Source organism: Quercus lobata, chromosome 10 (assembly GCF_001633185.2).
Source record: "Quercus lobata isolate SW786 chromosome 10, ValleyOak3.0 Primary Assembly, whole genome shotgun sequence".
Lineage (NCBI taxonomy): Eukaryota > Viridiplantae > Streptophyta > Magnoliopsida > Fagales > Fagaceae > Quercus > Quercus lobata.
This window is the reverse complement of record NC_044913.1, coordinates 65,626,560-65,646,618: the sequence shown is the minus strand read 5'-3', so window position 1 is coordinate 65,646,618 and position 20,059 is coordinate 65,626,560. Positions and strand designations below refer to the sequence as shown.

General features: G+C 36.3%; 1 protein-coding gene across 3 annotated transcripts; it reads right to left on the bottom strand.

The window, feature by feature from the left end:
- Window positions 1–11,444: 11,444 nt before the first annotated feature.
- On the bottom strand, window positions 11,445–13,272 carry LOC115965609. Of its 3 annotated transcripts, none has more exons than XM_031084872.1 (2): window positions 13,162–13,272; window positions 11,445–13,008 (listed from the first exon to the last, which is right to left on the bottom strand). In XM_031084872.1, exon 2 carries the CDS (start codon window positions 12,928–12,930, stop codon window positions 12,064–12,066), a length of 867 nt encoding a protein of 288 aa, XP_030940732.1. In that variant the 5' UTR covers window positions 12,931–13,008; window positions 13,162–13,272; the 3' UTR covers window positions 11,445–12,063. The 3 variants fall into 3 exon arrangements, with proteins under 3 accessions (XP_030940732.1, XP_030940733.1, XP_030940734.1); XM_031084873.1 differs by having other exon boundaries at window positions 11,445–12,946; XM_031084874.1 differs by having other exon boundaries at window positions 11,445–12,906.
- Between the last annotated feature and the right edge of the window lie 6,787 nt (window positions 13,273–20,059).

The following is a 20,059-nucleotide window of genomic DNA, read 5'->3' as shown; positions in this document are numbered from 1 at the left end:
CCCTTTTGAGTGGGGTGAGCATCCGTTCACTTACTATTCGGGTTTTGCAAAAGGCCCTCGGTTTTTTAACATGGTTATGACTTTTTTTTTTTCACCCTCTATCTCATTATAACTCTACCACAGAGTCCCGAGCTCGATTTTTTTTGTCTCTTCTTGAGCATCTTACTATAGATTTTCCTTCTCACTTTATTCTTTCTATCATAGATGTTTATAGGGATACAGCGTCCTGTGATAAGCTCATCTTCCCTTCCATTATCACGAGGATCTTACGCCACTTTTATGTTCTCTTTCCAGTGTTCGACCACTTTACCTACATGTGTGCTATAGATGCTACTACTGTTAAACGGAGTAAGGCTCAGTTTATGTCGAGGCAGTCTGGGTTAGCAGCTCCTCCCAGCCGTTCGGCTCCATCCCAATCTGCTCCATCCACATCCACTTCCTCCTCTTCTATGGGCAATGTGACTCTCGGGAATATCAAGACGTAGCTTCAGTGCATGGATGCTCACCTTGATGCACTCTCTGCTGAGTTGTATCAGGTGAACACCTGTGTTGATCATATTGGACGATGACAGGCGGTCATAGGTGGCTTTGTTTCTGAGACTTCTCCTCCACCTACTCTAGAGGCTTTTGAGGCTGAGGATGAGGTTGATGATGATGGTTCTACTGCTTTTGAGGATGATGATGATGGAGACTCTAGCTTTTCCGGTACAAATGAGATGTCTACTTGACACTCTTATCCTTTGTCACTTGTGACAAAAAAGGGGAGTAATTTTGGATATGAGAGTAGTCATACTTAGGGGGAGAGTTAGTATAGGACCATTTTGTTAGGGGGAGTGTTGATATTTAAGGGATGTAGTGAGGATTATTTGTGTTTTTTTTTTCTTTTCTCCTTTTTAGATACATTTATATCTTGTACATAGGTCTTGCGACCATTATTGACATATATTGTACTTATTTTCTTTATATGTTGATGTATGTTTCTTTCACCTACCTTTACATGTGTTGATTCTTTTCTCTCTTTATGCACATGCTTTTTATTACTTGTATGCAATCTATTATTTCTGTTTCACACAAAGATACCTTGATGAGTTTTGTTTAAAGTGTTTCAGAAATATAGGTTGTCATAGTTTACTTGCCATAAACTCTCTTCTTGCAAAGTTTTTCAAGAGTTTGTATTAGGTAGATTTTATTGTATTCAACAAGTGAGTATGAATTAAGTGATTTATGAATTCTCTCATATGTTCATTTGTTTGTTATGGTTTTGTCACGGATTGCTAAAGGGGGAGATTCTTAGGACATATGTGTTTCACATGTTAGAAACATATGTCACTATTTTATGTAGTTGGCTAATCCTTTGACAAAACACACTTTACTTGTATTTGGGTAGATCTAGGATGTGTTTAATACTTCAAGAAACCTTATTTCAAGACCAAGTGTTAAAAACATGCAAGTCTGTCCAAGATTCAAGCTAAGAAAGTGTTTGTCATTAAAACTCGACAGCTAGCATCTATCGAGGTTTAAGTGCTGTTCTAGCCTTGTGGCTCAATAGTAGCTCAACAAATAACTATCTGTCAAGGTTTATGAAAAACAGAGTTTTAGATTTGTTTTGACTCTAATTTGTGATTATGTGTTTGGGCATTCTTTTCTCAGAACCCCAGACATATAAAATGATAATTTTAAGGGCCATCAAAGGTGACATAAGTTGCACAAGTGTTGAGCAAATTTTGTTCAAGCAACTTGTGTCCGGAGACAAAATTTTTCCTAGTTCATCTTTCTTAAGTAGAAGCTGCTGTGTTTGTGCACCGTAGGGTTTTATAACCAAGGAGCTTCTCAATCTTCATCGTCTGGATGAACTGAAGAACTTTGCAGCCAACAACCTTCTCTAGTTGGTGATTGAAGTCACGTACTAGGATTTGTGCAATTGGTTAGTCATGTACTACGAGCTGTGCATTACAAGGAGGGATTGTCACTACAGAACAAGTCCAATTAGGTATTAGGGTAAGGGTTCAACTGTAGGTTGGTATAAGGTACTGGGATTCTTTTCGACTAATCTAGCTACCTTGAAGAGAAGGAGGGCCACAAACAAGAGCATCTTTTTTAGATATCCCACAATTAAAGCTATTAGCTTAGCTCAAAGCAGAGGAGGAAGGGTGGGCAGTAGGTACCATGAGCCCTCTATCCCACACATCTATCCAGAAGCAAGTGTAGTTCACTGATTCCACCGAATGCTCCTATCTATTGGCAAAGATCGTGAGTTTGTAGTTATGCTTCGGTCTATTTCTGATCAAACTCCCTTCCTGTAATCATATCTTGTGTCAGAATCGCTTTCAAGCTTCTTATTGCTTTCCCATCAGTGGCAGTTTTGTCTCCCATCCCTACCGATAGTAACTGATTAAACTACTACTGGAGTTCAAGAGCATATCTTTTTCCATTATTGGTATCTTTCTATCTCGGAATGCACTAAGGCATCAATCTAAATTCCAAGCCCTATCGCTTGGGAATAAATGCTTCCCCAGTTACTTGCTAGAGAAAAATGAAGCCTTAAAAATTTGAAACTCATCCCTCACTTTAGATTCTAGGGTTTTTTTTTTTTTGGTATGGCTACTGCTTTGCTTCTATTGCTTGATATTCAGCGATGACTTGTCTCACTACTACCTGAGAAATACCCTTATTAACGTTAACGTGGATGGATCGTATGCCCTTTGCCATAGCTAGTTCTAATTTGATAAGCAAGGCTTCATGGTTAGCTACGTTGTTCGTGCATAGGAAGTGACCACTTGATGAAATTTGGAGGTACGCAGGACAAATGGCTAATACTACTGGAAGGATTCCTCTTTGGATAATATGCACTATAACAGGTATTCTTGGAGTGCCACTTTGGTCTTTTATTTCCAAAAATAGGTTTTTGCTCATTTAAAAACCTACGCAAGTCAAGGCCAACGTATGTAAACAGGACCTGTGTATGCAGGCCCATTCCCACATACACAAAACCTCAAGAATAGATCTGCGTATGCATGAACAGAGTTATGCATGCATAAATTCAAGTTGTGTACGCAGGCTTGAGCCTGCGCATGCTAAAGCAGAGATAGAAACAACTCTCCAACATTTTCAAGTATACATCATCCAAAATTAGTCCTAAACATGTTCCTACCCCTCCTAAGATGTTAGGTTTTCATCAAAACCCATCCCATAACAAAACCCAAGCATTTACATGGCCAAAAACACATTGAAATGGAAGATCAGAAAGAAACTTATAAATGAGAAAAAGTTTGAAAACTTATAGATTCAGCCATGGGGATGTGATTCTCTGGCTAGTATGTCAATGGTGGAGGCCCTATCAACCTCGTTGCTGCAATCCAGCAGGTAAGGTGGAATGCATCAGAAGAAAGGAAGTAGGAGGACTTCTTGGCCTTGGGTGCCATTGGAGAAGATGAAGAAAGAAAATGAGAGAATGAGGGAGTTTGAGAAAATGAGACAGTTAGAAAGTGTGAGGAAGAGAGAGGAAAATGAGGATTTTGTAGAGAGAAGAAAAAGAAAGAAAGAAGAGTTATGAAGAATGTGAAGAGGTGAGGTAGATGAAGAGAATGAAGAAGAAAAAGAAACGGTTGGTAACAATTGGAGAGAAAAAAATGAAAAGGCAGGAATACACCTGATGGTAAACTATGTGTAGTTTAGGCCTCACCACTAAACGACATGTAGTTTAGTCATGAATAGTAAAAAAAAAAAAAAGGAAAAAAATCCTTCTTTCACAAAAGGGAAAACATCTCAATATTACCCCAAAACCATTTCTAGTAGATCACACGAAATCAAGAACACTATCCCTAATAAGGAAGCAAAGTACTCTTCCTCAATGGTTTAAGCGCATTAAGCATTATCCACATGAAGGAGGCAAAAGATTCTTCCTCGATAGACCCAAGCACTTTTAAACAATCCCCAATGAGGAAGCAAAAGATTCTTCCCCAAAATATCCTTGGTGAATCAAGTATACCTAAAGCATCCCCTATGAGAACGCAGAAGATTCTTCCCTAGTGAGTCCAATACACCTAAAAAACATCCCCAAAGAGGAAGCAGAAGATTCTTCCTCAAAGTCCTCAACAAACCATGAAGGAAGCAGAAGATTCTTCCCCAGTGGATCACACATTTATACTACTCCTCAGTGAGTTCATTCCTACTACTCTCAATGAGTTTCTCATCCCTAAGCAATTCATGAGAGGCAGAAGATTCCTCCCCATATACATCTATTCCTCAGTGAGTTTTCACCATTCCTAGTGGATCCAACGATCAAGATTGCTTGTGCACATATCCTCTGGGAGTTAAACATGCAGGCACGGTAGAAAAGGGTAAAGATAGTGATAGAGAAAGAGACCAAGGTCAACCTGAGGCAAGAGCCTTACCAGAAAAGGTAGAGAAAGAAGTGAAGAAGACAAGAGGAACAAGTCGTCCGGAGAAGTTTGAGGCAAGAGCCTTGGATGGACACCATAGAGACTATATCCTTTTGTTGTTTGTTGGGTTACCTTATAGGAGCACCCTTGTTTGATTTTTATTTATTTATTTATTTTAGTGACTTTAGGATAGTGAGTCACTCGCCATTTGCTTGCAAGTAGCAAAACAGGTTTTGGGATATTGAACCTGTCGTTGCTTGTTTCCCGAGCAATGAAAGTGAGACTTCAGACATACGAATCCCATGTAGCTCTTCGGAGTTGCAACCCACCCTATGTATGCGTGATGTGTGTCGTGTGTGTAGGTTGGGCTTGAGCCGTACATCGAAACAAAATGTTTTGTCTCTTATACTTTTAATTTCGTTAACAAAGCTCATAAATAAAAAAAGGGGTATTTGTAGACACCGCATTTTGTACCTCTTACGACTTAGGCCCCTGTTCTCCAATGATGCTCGAACTTTGAGGCCTAAGGCCAGTCTAGAACCTAATCAGATATCAAATTGACTTGAGTGTTAAAATGGAAAATATAACCTTTTAAATGAGAAAAAAAAATCTATTTGAGTGACTATCTCCTTTTGTTGTTTGTTGGGTTACCTTATAGGAGCACCCTTGTTTGATTTTTATTTATTTATTTATTTTAGTGACTTTAGGATAGTGAGTCACTCGCCATTTGCTTGCAAGTAGCAAAACAGGTTTTGGGATATTGAACCTGTCGTTGCTTGTTTCCCGAGCAATGAAAGTGAGACTTCAGACATACGAATCCCATGTAGCTCTTCGGAGTTGCAACCCACCCTATGTATGCGTGATGTGTGTCGTGTGTGTAGGTTGGGCTTGAGCCGTACATCGAAACAAAATGTTTTGTCTCTTATACTTTTAATTTCGTTAACAAAGCTCATAAATAAAAAAAGGGGTATTTGTAGACACCGCATTTTGTACCTCTTACGACTTAGGCCCCTGTTCTCCAATGATGCTCGAACTTTGAGGCCTAAGGCCAGTCTAGAACCTAATCAGATATCAAATTGACTTGAGTGTTAAAATGGAAAATATAACCTTTTAAATGAGAAAAAAAAATCTATTTGAGTGACTATCTCCTTTTGTTGTTTGTTGGGTTACCTTATAGGAGCACCCTTGTTTGATTTTTATTTATTTATTTATTTTAGTGACTTTAGGATAGTGAGTCACTCGCCATTTGCTTGCAAGTAGCAAAACAGGTTTTGGGATATTGAACCTGTTGCTGCTTGTTTCCCGAGCAACAAAGGTGAGACTTCAGACATACGAATCCCATGCAGCTCTTCGGAGTTGCAACCCACCCTATGTATGCGTGATGTGTGTCGTGTGTGTAGGTTGGGCTTGAGCCGTACATCGAAACAAAATGTTTTGTCTCTTATACTTTTAATTTCGTTAGCAAAGCTCATAAATCAAAAAAGGGGTATTTGTAGACACCGCATTTTGTACCTCTTACGACTTAGGCCCCTGTTCTCCAATGATGCTCGAACTTTGAGGCCTAAGGCCAGTCTAGAGCCTAATCAGATATCAAATTGACTTGAGTGTTAAAATGGAAAATATAACCTTTTAAATGAGAAAAAAAATCTATTTTTGGAAATAAAAGACAAAAGTGGCCCTTGGCCCACTTACGTGGGCAGTGGCCTACGTACATGGGCCAAAGTATGCGTACATAGGCACATTCCTGTGTACACAACTAGGGTTTCAAAAACATGAAAAATGAAAGTTTTTTGCAATAATGGCTGAGGTTTGAAATGAATCCCATATCGTTTGGGAGCCGATCCAAACCCCATTTTTTCCACCATATAAAGTCTTACATGATACATTTTCAAAAAATAAATAAATCCCACGGGAAAAACCTAAGATTCACTAGAAAATAGTGAATCAAAAGGGATTTTTTCACAAAATACCCTCAAGTCAATTTCATTTGATTGGGACCTTTTTTGGCCCTAATCCTTTTAGGTCAACATTGCTAATCGCTTGTTTAATAACTTGTGATGTTTTTTATTAAGGGGAACTGTCAAAATCAAAGCTTGGGAACTCGTTTTTGAGGTATCAAGCTTCAACTCTATCTTTTTATTTTATGCTTTTTCTTTCAGTTTTATTTTTGTTTCTTTGCTTAGTTTATGTTTTTATATGCCTGTGTAGTTTAGTTTTATGCCTGTTTGATGTTTATAAGCATGCTAAGTTGTTAGAATTAGGATTTTCTTTTGTGCTTAGTTTTCTATCTCATGTTTCTAGGTTAGGGTTTTGAACAAGTCCCATGCATGCATGTTAGAAGCATGCATGTGAAATCCTGCATATGCAGGCCTCTGGCTGCATGCACAGGTGCTTGCCCAGAAACCTAATTCAGATTTTTTAAGTTGTTTGGTTTACTTGTTTCACATGTTTTGTCTTTGTTTAAACCATTTTCTTATGTTTATACATACCTGAGTCTTTGTCATGTATGCTTGCTTATCTTCAATGTGCTTAGATTAGGGCTTCATGTTTATGTCTCGTTTAAACACCGTGATCATTCATTTTAAACACCATGATCATTCATTCTCATGTCCATGCACAATGCCATAGGTGCTGAGATGCTACAAGGTAAGCAAGGTAAGTCATGCATTCACATGTACATGCATGTTGTTTGTTTAATCCTCTCTTGATATGTGTACGAAGTTGATGCCTCGTTTTTTATTCATGATATGACTTGCTTTGCTGCCATGTTTGGTTTGTTGCCTTGCCTTGAGATGTAAGATAGGGTTTCACATGCTAGAGTTTCTCATATGTGTTTGGCTCTTTATTGCTTTATGGATAGATATTTGTTTTGAGACCAAGATGCCATGATTGTAGTAGAATACAAATGTTGAATTTGGTTTTCAATAAGATTAAGACATAAGACACAACGATGGGAGGCCAGCCTTAGGGTTGGGCGATCTTGGGTGCCTAACACCTTCCCAGAACGTACCTAAACTTCGAACACATACTTTGGTAGTATGATCAAAGGTACTTCCTCGAAAAGGACGCTATATATATGGTTTCTAGACCATTGCAAAAACTAGGTAGCAACTCCAAGCAAGACCCCTTGTGTCCACAATGGGTATCAAACTTACCATTTCCACTAAGACCCCAACATAAAGAATCGTTGCCTACTCCTCATGGAAGATGAGTTTGAGTAAAATCATGAAGAGAAAAAGAAGCAGCAAGCTCCCAATCTTCAAAATCCCTATAAAATCTCAAGTTCCAAAATCTAACATCATCCCCCTCTTGATGACACAAAACATCAGAAATACAAGCTTCCTTATCAGCCAAAATCACATATAACTCAGGGTAGAGGATTTTAAAGGGATCAACCCCAAACCATCTATCATGCCAAAAAAGGATTCAGGTACCATCATCCACAATAAAGGAAAAAAGCTTAGAAAAGCTCTCCCACCTTTCACTAATACTACGCCACAAACCACACCCATGAGTCCTTTTACAAACTTCAGTACTCTAACCCCCTTGACCCTCCCCTTATTTAGAGGATATAACCCTCTGCCAAAGATGAGTAACTTCATGCCCGTATCTCCATAACCACTTCCCTAATAAAGCTTGATTAAAGTACACCACAATTCTTATCCCTAAAACTCCCATTTCAATAGATGTGCAAACCTTGTCCCATCCCACCAAAGGGTATTTGAAACTCCCCCCGAACAATCCCCATAAAAAGTTTCTTTGGATTCTTTCTAGCCTAGCAGCCATAGCTATAGGAATAGTAAATAACGATAAAAAATAAGTAGGAAGACTAGAAAGAGTGCTTTTCAATAAAGTGAGTCTATCACCCTTGGATAAATAGAGGCATTTCTATCCCGATAATTTCTTTTTCATCTTCTCCGGAATGGGATTCCAAATAGAAGTTGTCTTAAAAGATGTACCAAGTGGCATCCTCAAGTATTTCATAGGTAAACTGCCCACCCTACAACTAAGGATATTAGCCAAAGCATCCTGATTATTCAACTATGGATGTCTTGCCATTGGCTTCATCATTCACAATATTAATTGCTTGTACTATTCTCTGTTTTGCAATGTCAAGAAGTCCACTCGGTACTTTCATGGAATTCTAAGAAGGTGCCTGTAGGAAAACAAGGTGGATCTTTTAATCTTTGCAGAATTACCCAATCCCAATACACATTTGGATTAAATTTACTTGGGGTGAGTATTTTCCTCCATTTTGTAAGCACGAAAAATTACTAATATCTAGTGTTCATATAAAATCATGTGCTTTATGGGAATGAAGACTAAAAAGGTTTTCACAAGAACATTTGCAACAGTAGATACGTTATAAATCATGCATTTGCAAGTTGCAACAGCAAGAATAGTTTTTTTGGAGGGTCTGGAGCCGTACATAGATCAGTACAATGATGGATTGGATCACTTTAAATTTGTTGCTAGAGCATCTTTTTTTCTTTGAAAACTGTTGAAAACTTGCGCCTAGAAGCAAGCACAATTAAATTGATCCATTTTTTATTAAAAAATTCGTACTTAATGCATGAATTTTGTTGGGGTATGGGAGAGGTGATTGGCAAGCAACCTTATTTCCATTATTTTTTTTAGAGAGGTTGATTCTTGAACTCGAACTTACAACCTATCACTTTAGGTGGAAGGAACTTACCATTACGCCAAGGCGAAAAAATTATTAGTTGTGCACAAATCCTTTACATATTTCGGAATGACAAGTTCTTTACTAAATTTAAAATTACTCTAGAGTACATATTTTAGAAATTTTTATGGGGTAGTATGGGGGAAGAGACTAAGCTACATTTAGTTAAAGGGGAGACTATTTGCACTCCTCTTTCTTCATGAGGTTTGGTTTTTAGAAAATTAAGACTTTTTAATGAAGCCTTATTAGGAAAATGGTTGTGAGGGTATAGTTTTGATAGAGATGCTCTTTGGAGAAGAGTGGTAAAGGTGAAATATGGTGAATTTTTTTGGGGGGAAGGGGGGGGGGGGGGGGGGGGGGGGGGGGAGGTGGTGTACTAACTTAGTCCTTAGTCCCTATGGTGTTACTCTATGGAGAACTATTAGACAGGGTTGACCATATTTGTCTTCTCACATTTACTATGAGGTTGGTGATGGAACATAGGTGAAATTTTGGCAGGACTGATGGTGTGGGCAGATTTCTCTTGTTGTTTGTTACCTTGAGTTCTTTAGACTTAGTCAAAATAAGGATGCTAGTGTGGCAGATTTATGCATTTGACCAAGATTGGGAATTGGAGTTCTTGATGACTTTTTTTTTTTTTTTTTTGATAGGTAATAGATATTTTCATTAATAAAAAATACATTATGTTCACGATGATGAATAGATTGTACTTGAAAAAAATACAAACAAATCAAAGAGAAACAGAAACAAATTGCAAGAAATCAAATACGGAAATACATTGTCTAAAACCCAAAATACGAGATCACCCAAACAATGTCCCAACTAGCAAAGATTTCAAAAGATCAACAGATTTATCAACATCCTCAAAAGTACGAGTATTTTGTTCCTTCCAAATTAGCCACATCAAACAAGCTGGCACCATATTCCAAACCGAAGAAGAGTGTAACCCCAAATAATTCTCCAAACCTGGAGTACAGTAGGTCAAGGCCGGATAGGATGAAGGCAACTTGTCATCCTAAGATCCCATCACCTCTTAACATTCCTACCTAGCACAATCTTTCTTTCTTTCTTTCTTTCTTTTTTTGTCAACGCTTGTCACCATGATCAAAGTGAGAGAAAAAATATACTTGTTCACATAAATTGATCTATTCCAAAATATGCCACTTTGTCCTCTAGTATGTTTAATGGAACAATGCCAGTTTCTCAAGTCTTGATGAAATTTAAAGGAACTCGGGCTTCAAAACAGGACAATAAATCTTGAAGTTTTTTTTTTTAATGAATATTGTTGTTATATTTTCTGGTACTGAACGTCTGAAAGAGAGACTTTTGAAGATTGATATTCCATTTCGCAGCGACCTAATTTCAAGCAAAAGAATCTTTTCAAGTTCAGAATGCAAATAAAGCTTTTGAGTGAGGAATTTCAACAACCATGCTTAATGGATGGATTTTGTCGAACATTTTGTTTCTCTGCACAATAATATCATATCATAACAACATATAATATGTTGTTATAATTCACGAGGCGCTGAGCTTATCATTTCAAATTGATGAAGTTAGAAATTTATATAATTATAGTTGTGGATTATAATTTGCATTATCTTAAATTGTATTTTTATTTTCAAATTGAATTTAGATGGGAATTGCTTCCTATTTTTTTAAGATTAGATTGTGATGAGGTCATCTCATTTTTTATTACTTATATACATTTTTTTCATGATATGGAACTTCACCAACGCAGGGGGCTCTTTAGACTCACCACTAAGAAGTAAACTATGGATATACAACCCCACCTACCAGATGAGAATTAAACAAAAAATTAACCCTTGGATTGTCTTTCTCCCTCTTAGGAGGCTAGTCACCTCACCTCGAATCCACTAAACTACCATTCTATTTTATCAGTTCGTAACAATAACAAGCTGACATCAGTGAGAAACATCAAAGGGCTGCAAAACCAGCTCCGCCACAGCTGAAAATAAATGACTAAAATTACTTACCTCTATCACCCTCAAATATGAGAAAACCCAATACCATTTCTTAGCAAAGTTCAGGTCGTTTATGGAAGATAAATTGACTATAGTTTTTCTCTCTTAATTTGTTGTGGTCTAATGGCATTCTCTTAAATTATGCATTCAAGCGTACTTTACTGCTGTTATATAAGTGGCAGTAGAGAGTAGTACTAGTAAGTGATATACCATGGAGGCTTTCAAATCATTAGAGTAAGTGAATTCTTTTGTTATAATATTTGACTTTTTTTCTTTTGATATTACATACGCACTTGGTGAGTGTTAAGCATAAGACCTTAGCCTCTATCTTACTCTTACAAGGGAAGATGTACCGTTTGAACTAGAACTCATTAGCATTCTAAGAATATTTGGCATGGAAGAGGAAAAAGAAGGTAGGGTGTATTGCGAAATTCTTCCTTAGTTAAATAGTACACGAAAGACTCCATATCAATTTATTTCACATATGAATAATAGTTTGAGTATAAGTATCTGGAAATGACTTGCATAGAGTGTGCACTGATCCATGAATCACCATGAAATATCTTTTCACCATCTGAAATAATATGTATAGGGAATTTTTTGTCAAACACTGATCCAATGTACAAAGAATGTATTTCCTCTATAGGTAAGCATCCTGACTTCAGCACCAACACACCAGAAATGGCCTTGCAGCTGAAAACTCCTCTCATTCCCGCAGTTTCCCACACAAACTTGAAAAGCCGAAGAGCCCTGTCCAATTGCCTCACCCCACTCCAAACCATCTTATCCTCTTCTGTAGTCAAAATCTTTCCCATGTACAAGCAAAACCTATCCTCACCACCAACGCTATAAATTTGACCGCATAAATCCACTTCAATATCTCTAGCATGTCCATGGAGGTAATATAATAAAAGAGTAAACAAGCACTTGGAAGAGTGGCCCAATGTCTAGGAAAGCTTCTTCTGCACTAGGCTTTCTTGATGCCGAGCTTCTTTGTATCCAATACTTTTATCAATCAATATGTCCTTGATTTGAGACAGTCCCCTTTCATGACCTCAACCTTCCCCACAAGAAGACATAATTCCTTTTCACTTTTCAAACACTCAATGAGATCATTGAACATCTCAAGAACATCTTCCCATTTATGCGAAGCAGAGGAGCCAACAACTTTTGCAGGCGCAAGCTGCATCCACGAAGCAGAATCATGGTCAAAGGAAATAGCTGTGTCAGCCAGGAACTTTAGACAGCTAGAAACAATCTGCTGACCCATCTTGGTCCCTTTGCTAGAGCATTGACAACTTAACAAATCCAACTCAGATTTCAATCCATTTAGTATCTCCTCGAGTGTACCTGTCCATATCCTCATTTGCGTGACCTGTGGGCATATTGTGTACCGAACCACCTTCCTTTGTTGTGCAGAAATGTTCAGGAAGTTGCACACTTTAGTGAGTGAATTCACAATCATAGGCTCTCTTTCACTAGGTTCACTGAAACAAACAAATGGGGTGCAGTTGTTACTTGCCACCAATGATAAGGCCATCACATTTTTCTGAATCTTTTGCTGAATTGATGGAGACCCAATAAAGACCCTGGCCAGGGACTCGAAAGTTTGCATTTTGTGTTCAATTTCACCATCTAAGACAATTGAATTGTCCCTGACATGAACTACCCTCCCATCAAGCCAATCCACATTTCTCAACAAGTGGCTCAATTCTGTTATCTTTGGAAACTCCTTCTCATACCATTCACAATGTAAAGGCTCTTGATGGGATACTTCTGAACAGTGATATAGCATAACATTCATATAAGCAGCTCCATTTTGCTTAGTTTTTAAACACTTTGTACCATGGACAAGCTTCTGTATATATGTGTGCACCATCATAAGCCAGCCCAGACTCCTTTATATATATAATAAAAAAACCTTTTGGATCAAAACCCAAATCCCACCTTAACACATTAGCTGTAAAATTTCGTTTGGAACATTCATCAAACATGTAGTGTACATAATATCTTACAAAAATAATTGCATCATAATGAGAGTTAATTGAAGGAAAAATATATATATACACACGTAATGACAAAGAAGGAAATAAAGATAAAGAAACTAGCTTACCATAATCGTGTTCGATGCTGGCAGTGCTAGGCTCTACTGATCAGTGATCAGGGACAAGCCTGCAATTTTAGAAGCTACGTGGAGAACTTATAAATTCGACCATTTTTTTTTTCTTTCGGCATAACTTGGGCTTGATTTATAAGGTCAATGGTCCACTAGTGCAATATATTCACTATAATGAATGGGCCAGAGCTCAATTTTTAATACACTCTGGAAGATTTTTAAAAGCCCATGAAAAATATTAATATCTCTATCCTTTTTATTTATTTATTGGGTTTTATGTTTTAACTTCTTTCTTATTTTTAAGTTTTAAGTTTTAACCCCTTTTTCCTCAAAATAAAAAAATTAACCCTTTTATAATATATTTATATATATATATATATATTAAATGAAATATAACATGTGACATATTAGATCCTAGTTTACGTCCTCTGAATATCTAATGACAGGTTAATAGAAAACGATTTCATAGAATTTTAGAGCTTCAATGTTGTAAAATTTATGGAAAAATAAAGGAAATGATTTATTGTGTCATTTTTTTTTTTTTGGTGGGTTCTATAATGCATTGTTTTGATTGGAATGTCGATGTTTTGATTAGCTATTTCTTGTCTGAATGTGATATTGAATATGTATGGAATTTTATTATATATGTTATACAATTGAAGTATGATATGGACCTTGTCACTATTAAATATGTTATTCTCTCTCTAAACGATTATGGCTATAAACATAATGGGATAAGGGGTCATGTTAAAGAGTGCTCTTAAGGCAATTATTAATAAACCATATCAGGAAAGTTTTTACCACTTTCACCGGAAATATAAAAAACTGAGAGAAAAATTACTTGTTTTATCATTTTCTAATAAAATGTTTCTAAAAATAGTTTTTAAACCAATACCTTTAGGGCATTCATTAAAAAAAATGCTATTGATTTTATTTTATTTTTAGAAGCTATTAATTAAGTAAGTTGTCGAGGAAAGCGATAAGTCTTTACTCATGCCATGGAGAATAGTGTTTTGTAACCGTTAGATCTCTTAGAAACCTACAATTTTAAAAAAAAAAAAAAAAAAGTAATTTTTAAGTTATGTTAGGCATACAACTTGAACCTATCTTATATATTGGTTCATCTCAACCATAAAAGGTATCCCCTAATGCTCAACCCTTTTAATGCTAATTTTAGCTATAATGGTCTATTGTTTTGTTAAGTGGCACTTTCCTTAAAAAATGAATAAAAAGCCTCTTTCATGTTAGCCTACCACCTCATCAAGATAATTAAAAAAAAAAAAAAAAATCATTTATTTCTAGGCTTTTCTTAATGATGCTTTGAGGACAGCAAGGTGCATTTAATACTTTATTAAATAATATTTTATACATTTTTAACAAATCATATACCCAAAAAATCACACATAATGACAATGAATTTGTATATGTCAGCCAATAAATCATTAATAAGTAATAACTGTCTTTTAAAATATATATGTGCATTATAGCTCATAATTTTGAATTTATTCATTCTTAACATACATTGGTTGTGTGTGTCTAGTATTCGCTGTTTATAACCCCAATCTACAACTATAAAGGTTGTGGTGGGCCTTTTGTGATTTTGGGCTGGACTGCCTCCTACTACACTGGGCCCAAGTGTTCTAGATAAGAGAGTTGGGACCGGTCCAATTGCAACTCACCTTGGTCCAGCATGCGCACAAACTATGCTCCGTTTGCCGAAACTTTGGTCAACATGCCCATGACAAGCGAAGCTTGCTATAAAAGAGTTATGGCAGATAAACGCAATAAAACAATGATAAAAGAAACACGTTATTGTAAAGCAAAGCAAATAAGAGATCCTTAATTAAAATAGGGAAAAAGAACGATATGGCAACAAGAAACACATTATAGGTTAAATTGCAAAGACAAGAGAAGAAACAATAGCAATAAGCGATAAAATCAAAGAAGGAAAAAATTAGTTTGCCGTGTTCAGTTGTATTACCGAACTAAGGCCAAGGAAGGAACCACTTCCTCAACGTGGGTAACTTTACAGGAGGATCTTTCTATAAAAATTATCCACGTTAAGGGAATGGGCCTGAATGGCTTGTGCCCAAACAAGTTCTTTATCTTCAACAGAGGGTAGGCTTTTAGAGGGAGAGATGAGATTAGCCTATTGGTGCATGTCTGCCATTCTACACTCTCTATTTCTCCATTTTGTTACCTTGATTCTTTCCCTCCACTCCTTTCCTTTTCTTCTTAGTGCTTACTTGTGTAGTGTTATGGTGATGGTGGTGCTGTGATTGTCTCTTAGTGGTTGTTACTCTCTTAGTGGTTGCTACTATTTTGATGATGTTACTATGCAAGGCAAGGACCCTTTATATACTGCCTGCCGTGACTGATTTTTACCATTTTAGCCTTTAACTACTTTTGTATGGTTTAGGGTTTTCTTCCCAACCACCCACTAGTTTGTTAGCTGCCAAGCCACCACTAACCTACGTTGGATGTGCCACTCTCCATTATTAGAAAAAAAAGATTGTTTAGTTTGCTTACTAACTGTGGCATTCTTATCCACCACAGCGTAGGTGTTCTTTCTTACTATCCCTCATGGCATGCATCTAGTGGTTCCAACTCATCCTTCTTTCTTTTGGGTAGTATGTCATCCCAACAAGACATCATCCCCTAAAGAATCTGAGCAGGAACCCTAGAATAGGTTTTCCTTTCTCCCCACCGCCAGACCATACCCTCTCTTACCTCTGACCCATGACCCACCACTCCTGTATTGGTTAGGTACAGGTTGGTAATGCTTGGGCCTTGCGCGTGCTCCACTTTTGGTGTACATCAAAAGCCTGTCCGCTACTCATGCATTTGCCACGGTCTGGAGGCTCATCTATGCATTATGTCGCTAATCCTTAACCTCTTATGACGTGAACTGATCTTCTGATTTTCTATTCTTTATTGGCTTGCTTCTTTCGAGGGCTGGGCCTTACTTGATTGTGGGTTTTCCCCTCTTTAGCCAATTCTTTGTTCCTTCTGTAATCTTGTTGCCATTCTTGCCATACTGTTGTGAAATTATAAAATACTCGCAAGTGTACGAACCGTACCGAAGTATAATTGGACAAGAACGAGGTCGAACCCACAAGGACTTGAATAAACGTAGGAAAATTGATTAAACCTTAACCAAACTAATCCTAATCTAGTTTAATAAAAACTGTTTTTTTTTTGCAATTAAATATACTAAACAAATAATAAAGTTAAGGAAATAGTTAAACTAAGCAAAAGATATAAAGCAAGAAAAAGATGTAAACAATCAAGAGAAATGAATTAAGGTTTTGGAATCCACCTTGTAAGTCATATCGGCATATATTTATGATCATTAATTTTTCCCAACCACTACATGATAATCTAGAAATCAATCTTGCTATCATGGAAAATATCATCATTAAAACTTATGTTTAAAAATCTAAAGTATGTTCTTCTTCGCTTCTTAAGTATAAAATCAAATCATCAATTGTATCCGTAGTCAAACAAATCACAAGATATATCCAATTCTAAAAATCAAATCATAAATTGTATCCATTGACAGACAAATCACAAGTGATATCCAATTTTATAATCAAGAATTAATAAACCAAGCATTCAATTAATTAAGACAAATCCTAAATCATGAGAAAAACATGATTGAACTCATATCTAGAATCCCATCTTAGTCAATTGATATGAAGCAAGAACAATTTAAATCATTAAAGAATAACTATTGTAGGAAAAATCAAATCACATAAATATAACTGATAATCCTTAACAAGGTTTCATCCTCAACCCTAATTATAAATTTAGCTACTCATAGTAATTGAAAGAAAACACAAAAATAAAATACTAAACATTAAACTAGACAAATAAAATAAAACTAACTGTCATGGAAGAAGTAGCTGCAACTCTCTACACATTCAGCCCTCAGCCCTCAGCCCTAGCACTAGCCTCCCTGAATTTTGCCCTAAAGGGCCTTTAAATAGGTTAAAGAATCCTATTACAAGTTGAATTCCCGGTTGGAGAAAATTCCAGATTTTTAGGCTTCACTTAACCGACTATTTTGCCCCATTTAACGTCAGAATTTGGACTTTTGGTAAACTACAAAGTTGTAGCCCTTTAAGTTATCGTTCCAGCCCAACTTGAATCATCTCGATTGAACATCTGAGCCGAAAGTTATGCCAAAAATACTAACTGATGTGCAGTCTGGAATCCTAATCCGAATTGGACTTGGATTTGGCGCAAATTTCCTTTGATTCCTTACTCCAATTGGACTTAAATTTAATTAGGTTGGTCTTTTCTTGAATTCATGCCTGGCTGGATGTAAGTTGGCTTGATTCAATTGGCCTAGCCCCATTTTGCATGTAAAGCCCTTGTTACCTACAACACAAAGATATTATAATCAGTCACAAAATAATATAAAAGTATGGCTAAATATGTAGATATGTGAGTACTTTATTGTATATATTTCATGCACATCACATACCACTTTGCTATTCCTGTCGTGGTGTTATTTGACCCATGCTTACTAGGCCTCTTTTGAGCCTACTGCCTGTTTTTCTCTCAATGACTTAGTATGGTCATTGGATTTATACTCATGCAACTTTGGGCTTTCTTGACCCATTACATTGCTTGTGGACTCCTTTGTCCCATTTCTTTCTTCTTGGACATCCTTGGCTCATTTGCATTCCTTGGGCATCCTTGGCCCATTTTCTTATTCTACAATCCCATGGGTTTTTACTAACTCTTTTGGACTTCCTTGGCCCAATTACCTTATCCTTCATCCTTGGGACTCATGGACTTTCCATCAACCTCTTACTTTCTTACTTCATTATTCCGGGCTTGATATGACCCATTCTTACTTTTCTACATCACATAATACTCATGGGTTTACTACTTCTCTCTTCGGGCTCCTTTAGGCCCATTTATTTACTTTATAGGCCTATGATCCATTGTTCCTGCCATTTGGCCTTAATGATTTTTCTTTCTATCCACTAACTCTTCTCTGCCCATATTGTTGGGCTTCTTCTTGCTATTGGGCTTCCAAAATGAGCATCAACAAAAGTTAGGCCCTTTGTAATTGTACTCTGGTTAAATAATGTATTATAAACCTAGTTTAAAACACTAATATTACTATTTTTGTGTGTGTTCTAATAAGTATTACTGTTTACTCAAAAAAAAAAAAACATATGCTCATTAAAAAGACCATTATTTCTATGTATTAATGAGAAAAATGCATTGATTTTCAAGTAATTATCTATAAAAAGTGCATTAATTATTTACAAAATAGTACTTATATGGTTATTAAGAATATTTTTTTATCAAAAAGAAATTTGATTTGTAATATTACAATTTTCCTAATGTAGCAATTAACAAATGATCATTCATTAACAATCATAATAACTTAATTATCCTCAAATTTTGGATTTGACTTCTGCTTATCATCCATTAACAATCATAAAAGCTACTGAAATTCAACATTCAGTTGCTCAGGTTCTTAAGCATTCAATTGATCATCCCCACCATAAATTGTGTCCCCCAATGCTCACCTCTTTGGACATTAATTTTAGATATAATGGTCTATCTTTTTGTTAACAAATGCTCTAAAGTAGTAGTTAAGGTGCATTTTTTTAATTTATTAAATAATATATGAGAAATGCTAACAAATGCCCTTAGGGCATTGGTTAACAATCCATTTAAAAAAGATTTTATGGGAAAAGAAAAAAAGTTGTACACATATATTTATATATTTTTGAAGAAATAAAGTTAAGCTGTACACAATATCCAAAAAGTATACACAATGATAATAATTTGTGCATGTAAGCCAATAAATAATTAACAATTTTTTTTCTTTGAAAAAAGTGTCATAATTGAGCATTTATTAATTCTCAACTTGTCTAGGCACTCATTAAAAAAACCCTTATTCCTATGTATTGATGAGGTAATTGCATTAATTTTCATGTATTAATTATCTATAAGTAATATTGTGGTGCCAAGTCCAAAATACTATATGAATTTTTGAATTTGACTCCCAATTTACTTGTTTTGAGGGGTATGAAATTCCCTACAATGGGAAAACCTCTAAAAGCCAACCTAACAGCCCAAGATAAGATGTTTCAAGCCTAATTGGAATTCTTTGACCTTGTGCGTGTGCTTCCCGAGAATACACAAGATAAGTAGTACTGAGTTTACTCTTTTTAATGGTTCCTCTCTTTTCTCTCGTGTATCTATCTTCCCCCCAAAATTACCGACCCCCTTTCTCACACCTTTGACCCCTATTTATAGACTTCCCTAAGTGGGGTTGTCATGATGAGAGGATTGCTTTTCATGTTGGTGGGTCCTTCTGGGATTCCTGACCAAATGGGACTTATTTCTCATGACAAATGTGACTCTCTTGAAAGTTGCACCTGTTGCCAAACGGTGCTCGGTAGGCAATTTCCCCAAGGCAATACCATTACCTTCCTACACAAACTTTGACCTAGTACTGGACCTTGATCAGGCACTGGTCCCCCAAATTGACATGGGCCCTAACCTTACATTGGGCCCTATATTCTTAAGCATGCGCAGGTTGATGGACTAGGCTTATAACTAATGCCCATACAAGTGCATTGATATCTACAAATTTTATATAAGAATTTTTTTTATTAAAAAAAAAAATGTAACAAATGATAATTACCTTCACAATTTGGATATGATTTCTGTTTGTCATCCTTTAACAATCGTAAAAGCTTCTAAACTTCAACATTCGGTTGCTCAAAATCTCGAGTATTTTCAATTGATCATCTCCATCATAAAATGTATCCCCCAATGCTCACCTCTTTGGATGTTAAATAACATTTCAATGTTTAATCCGCATTAGATCTTGCAATCATTACAACAAATGAACATCATC

Coding starts and splice junctions, on each gene's coding strand:
- LOC115965609 (XM_031084872.1), bottom strand. CDS start 12,930: ATGATGGTGCACACATATATACAGAAGCTTGTCCATGGTACAAAGTGT.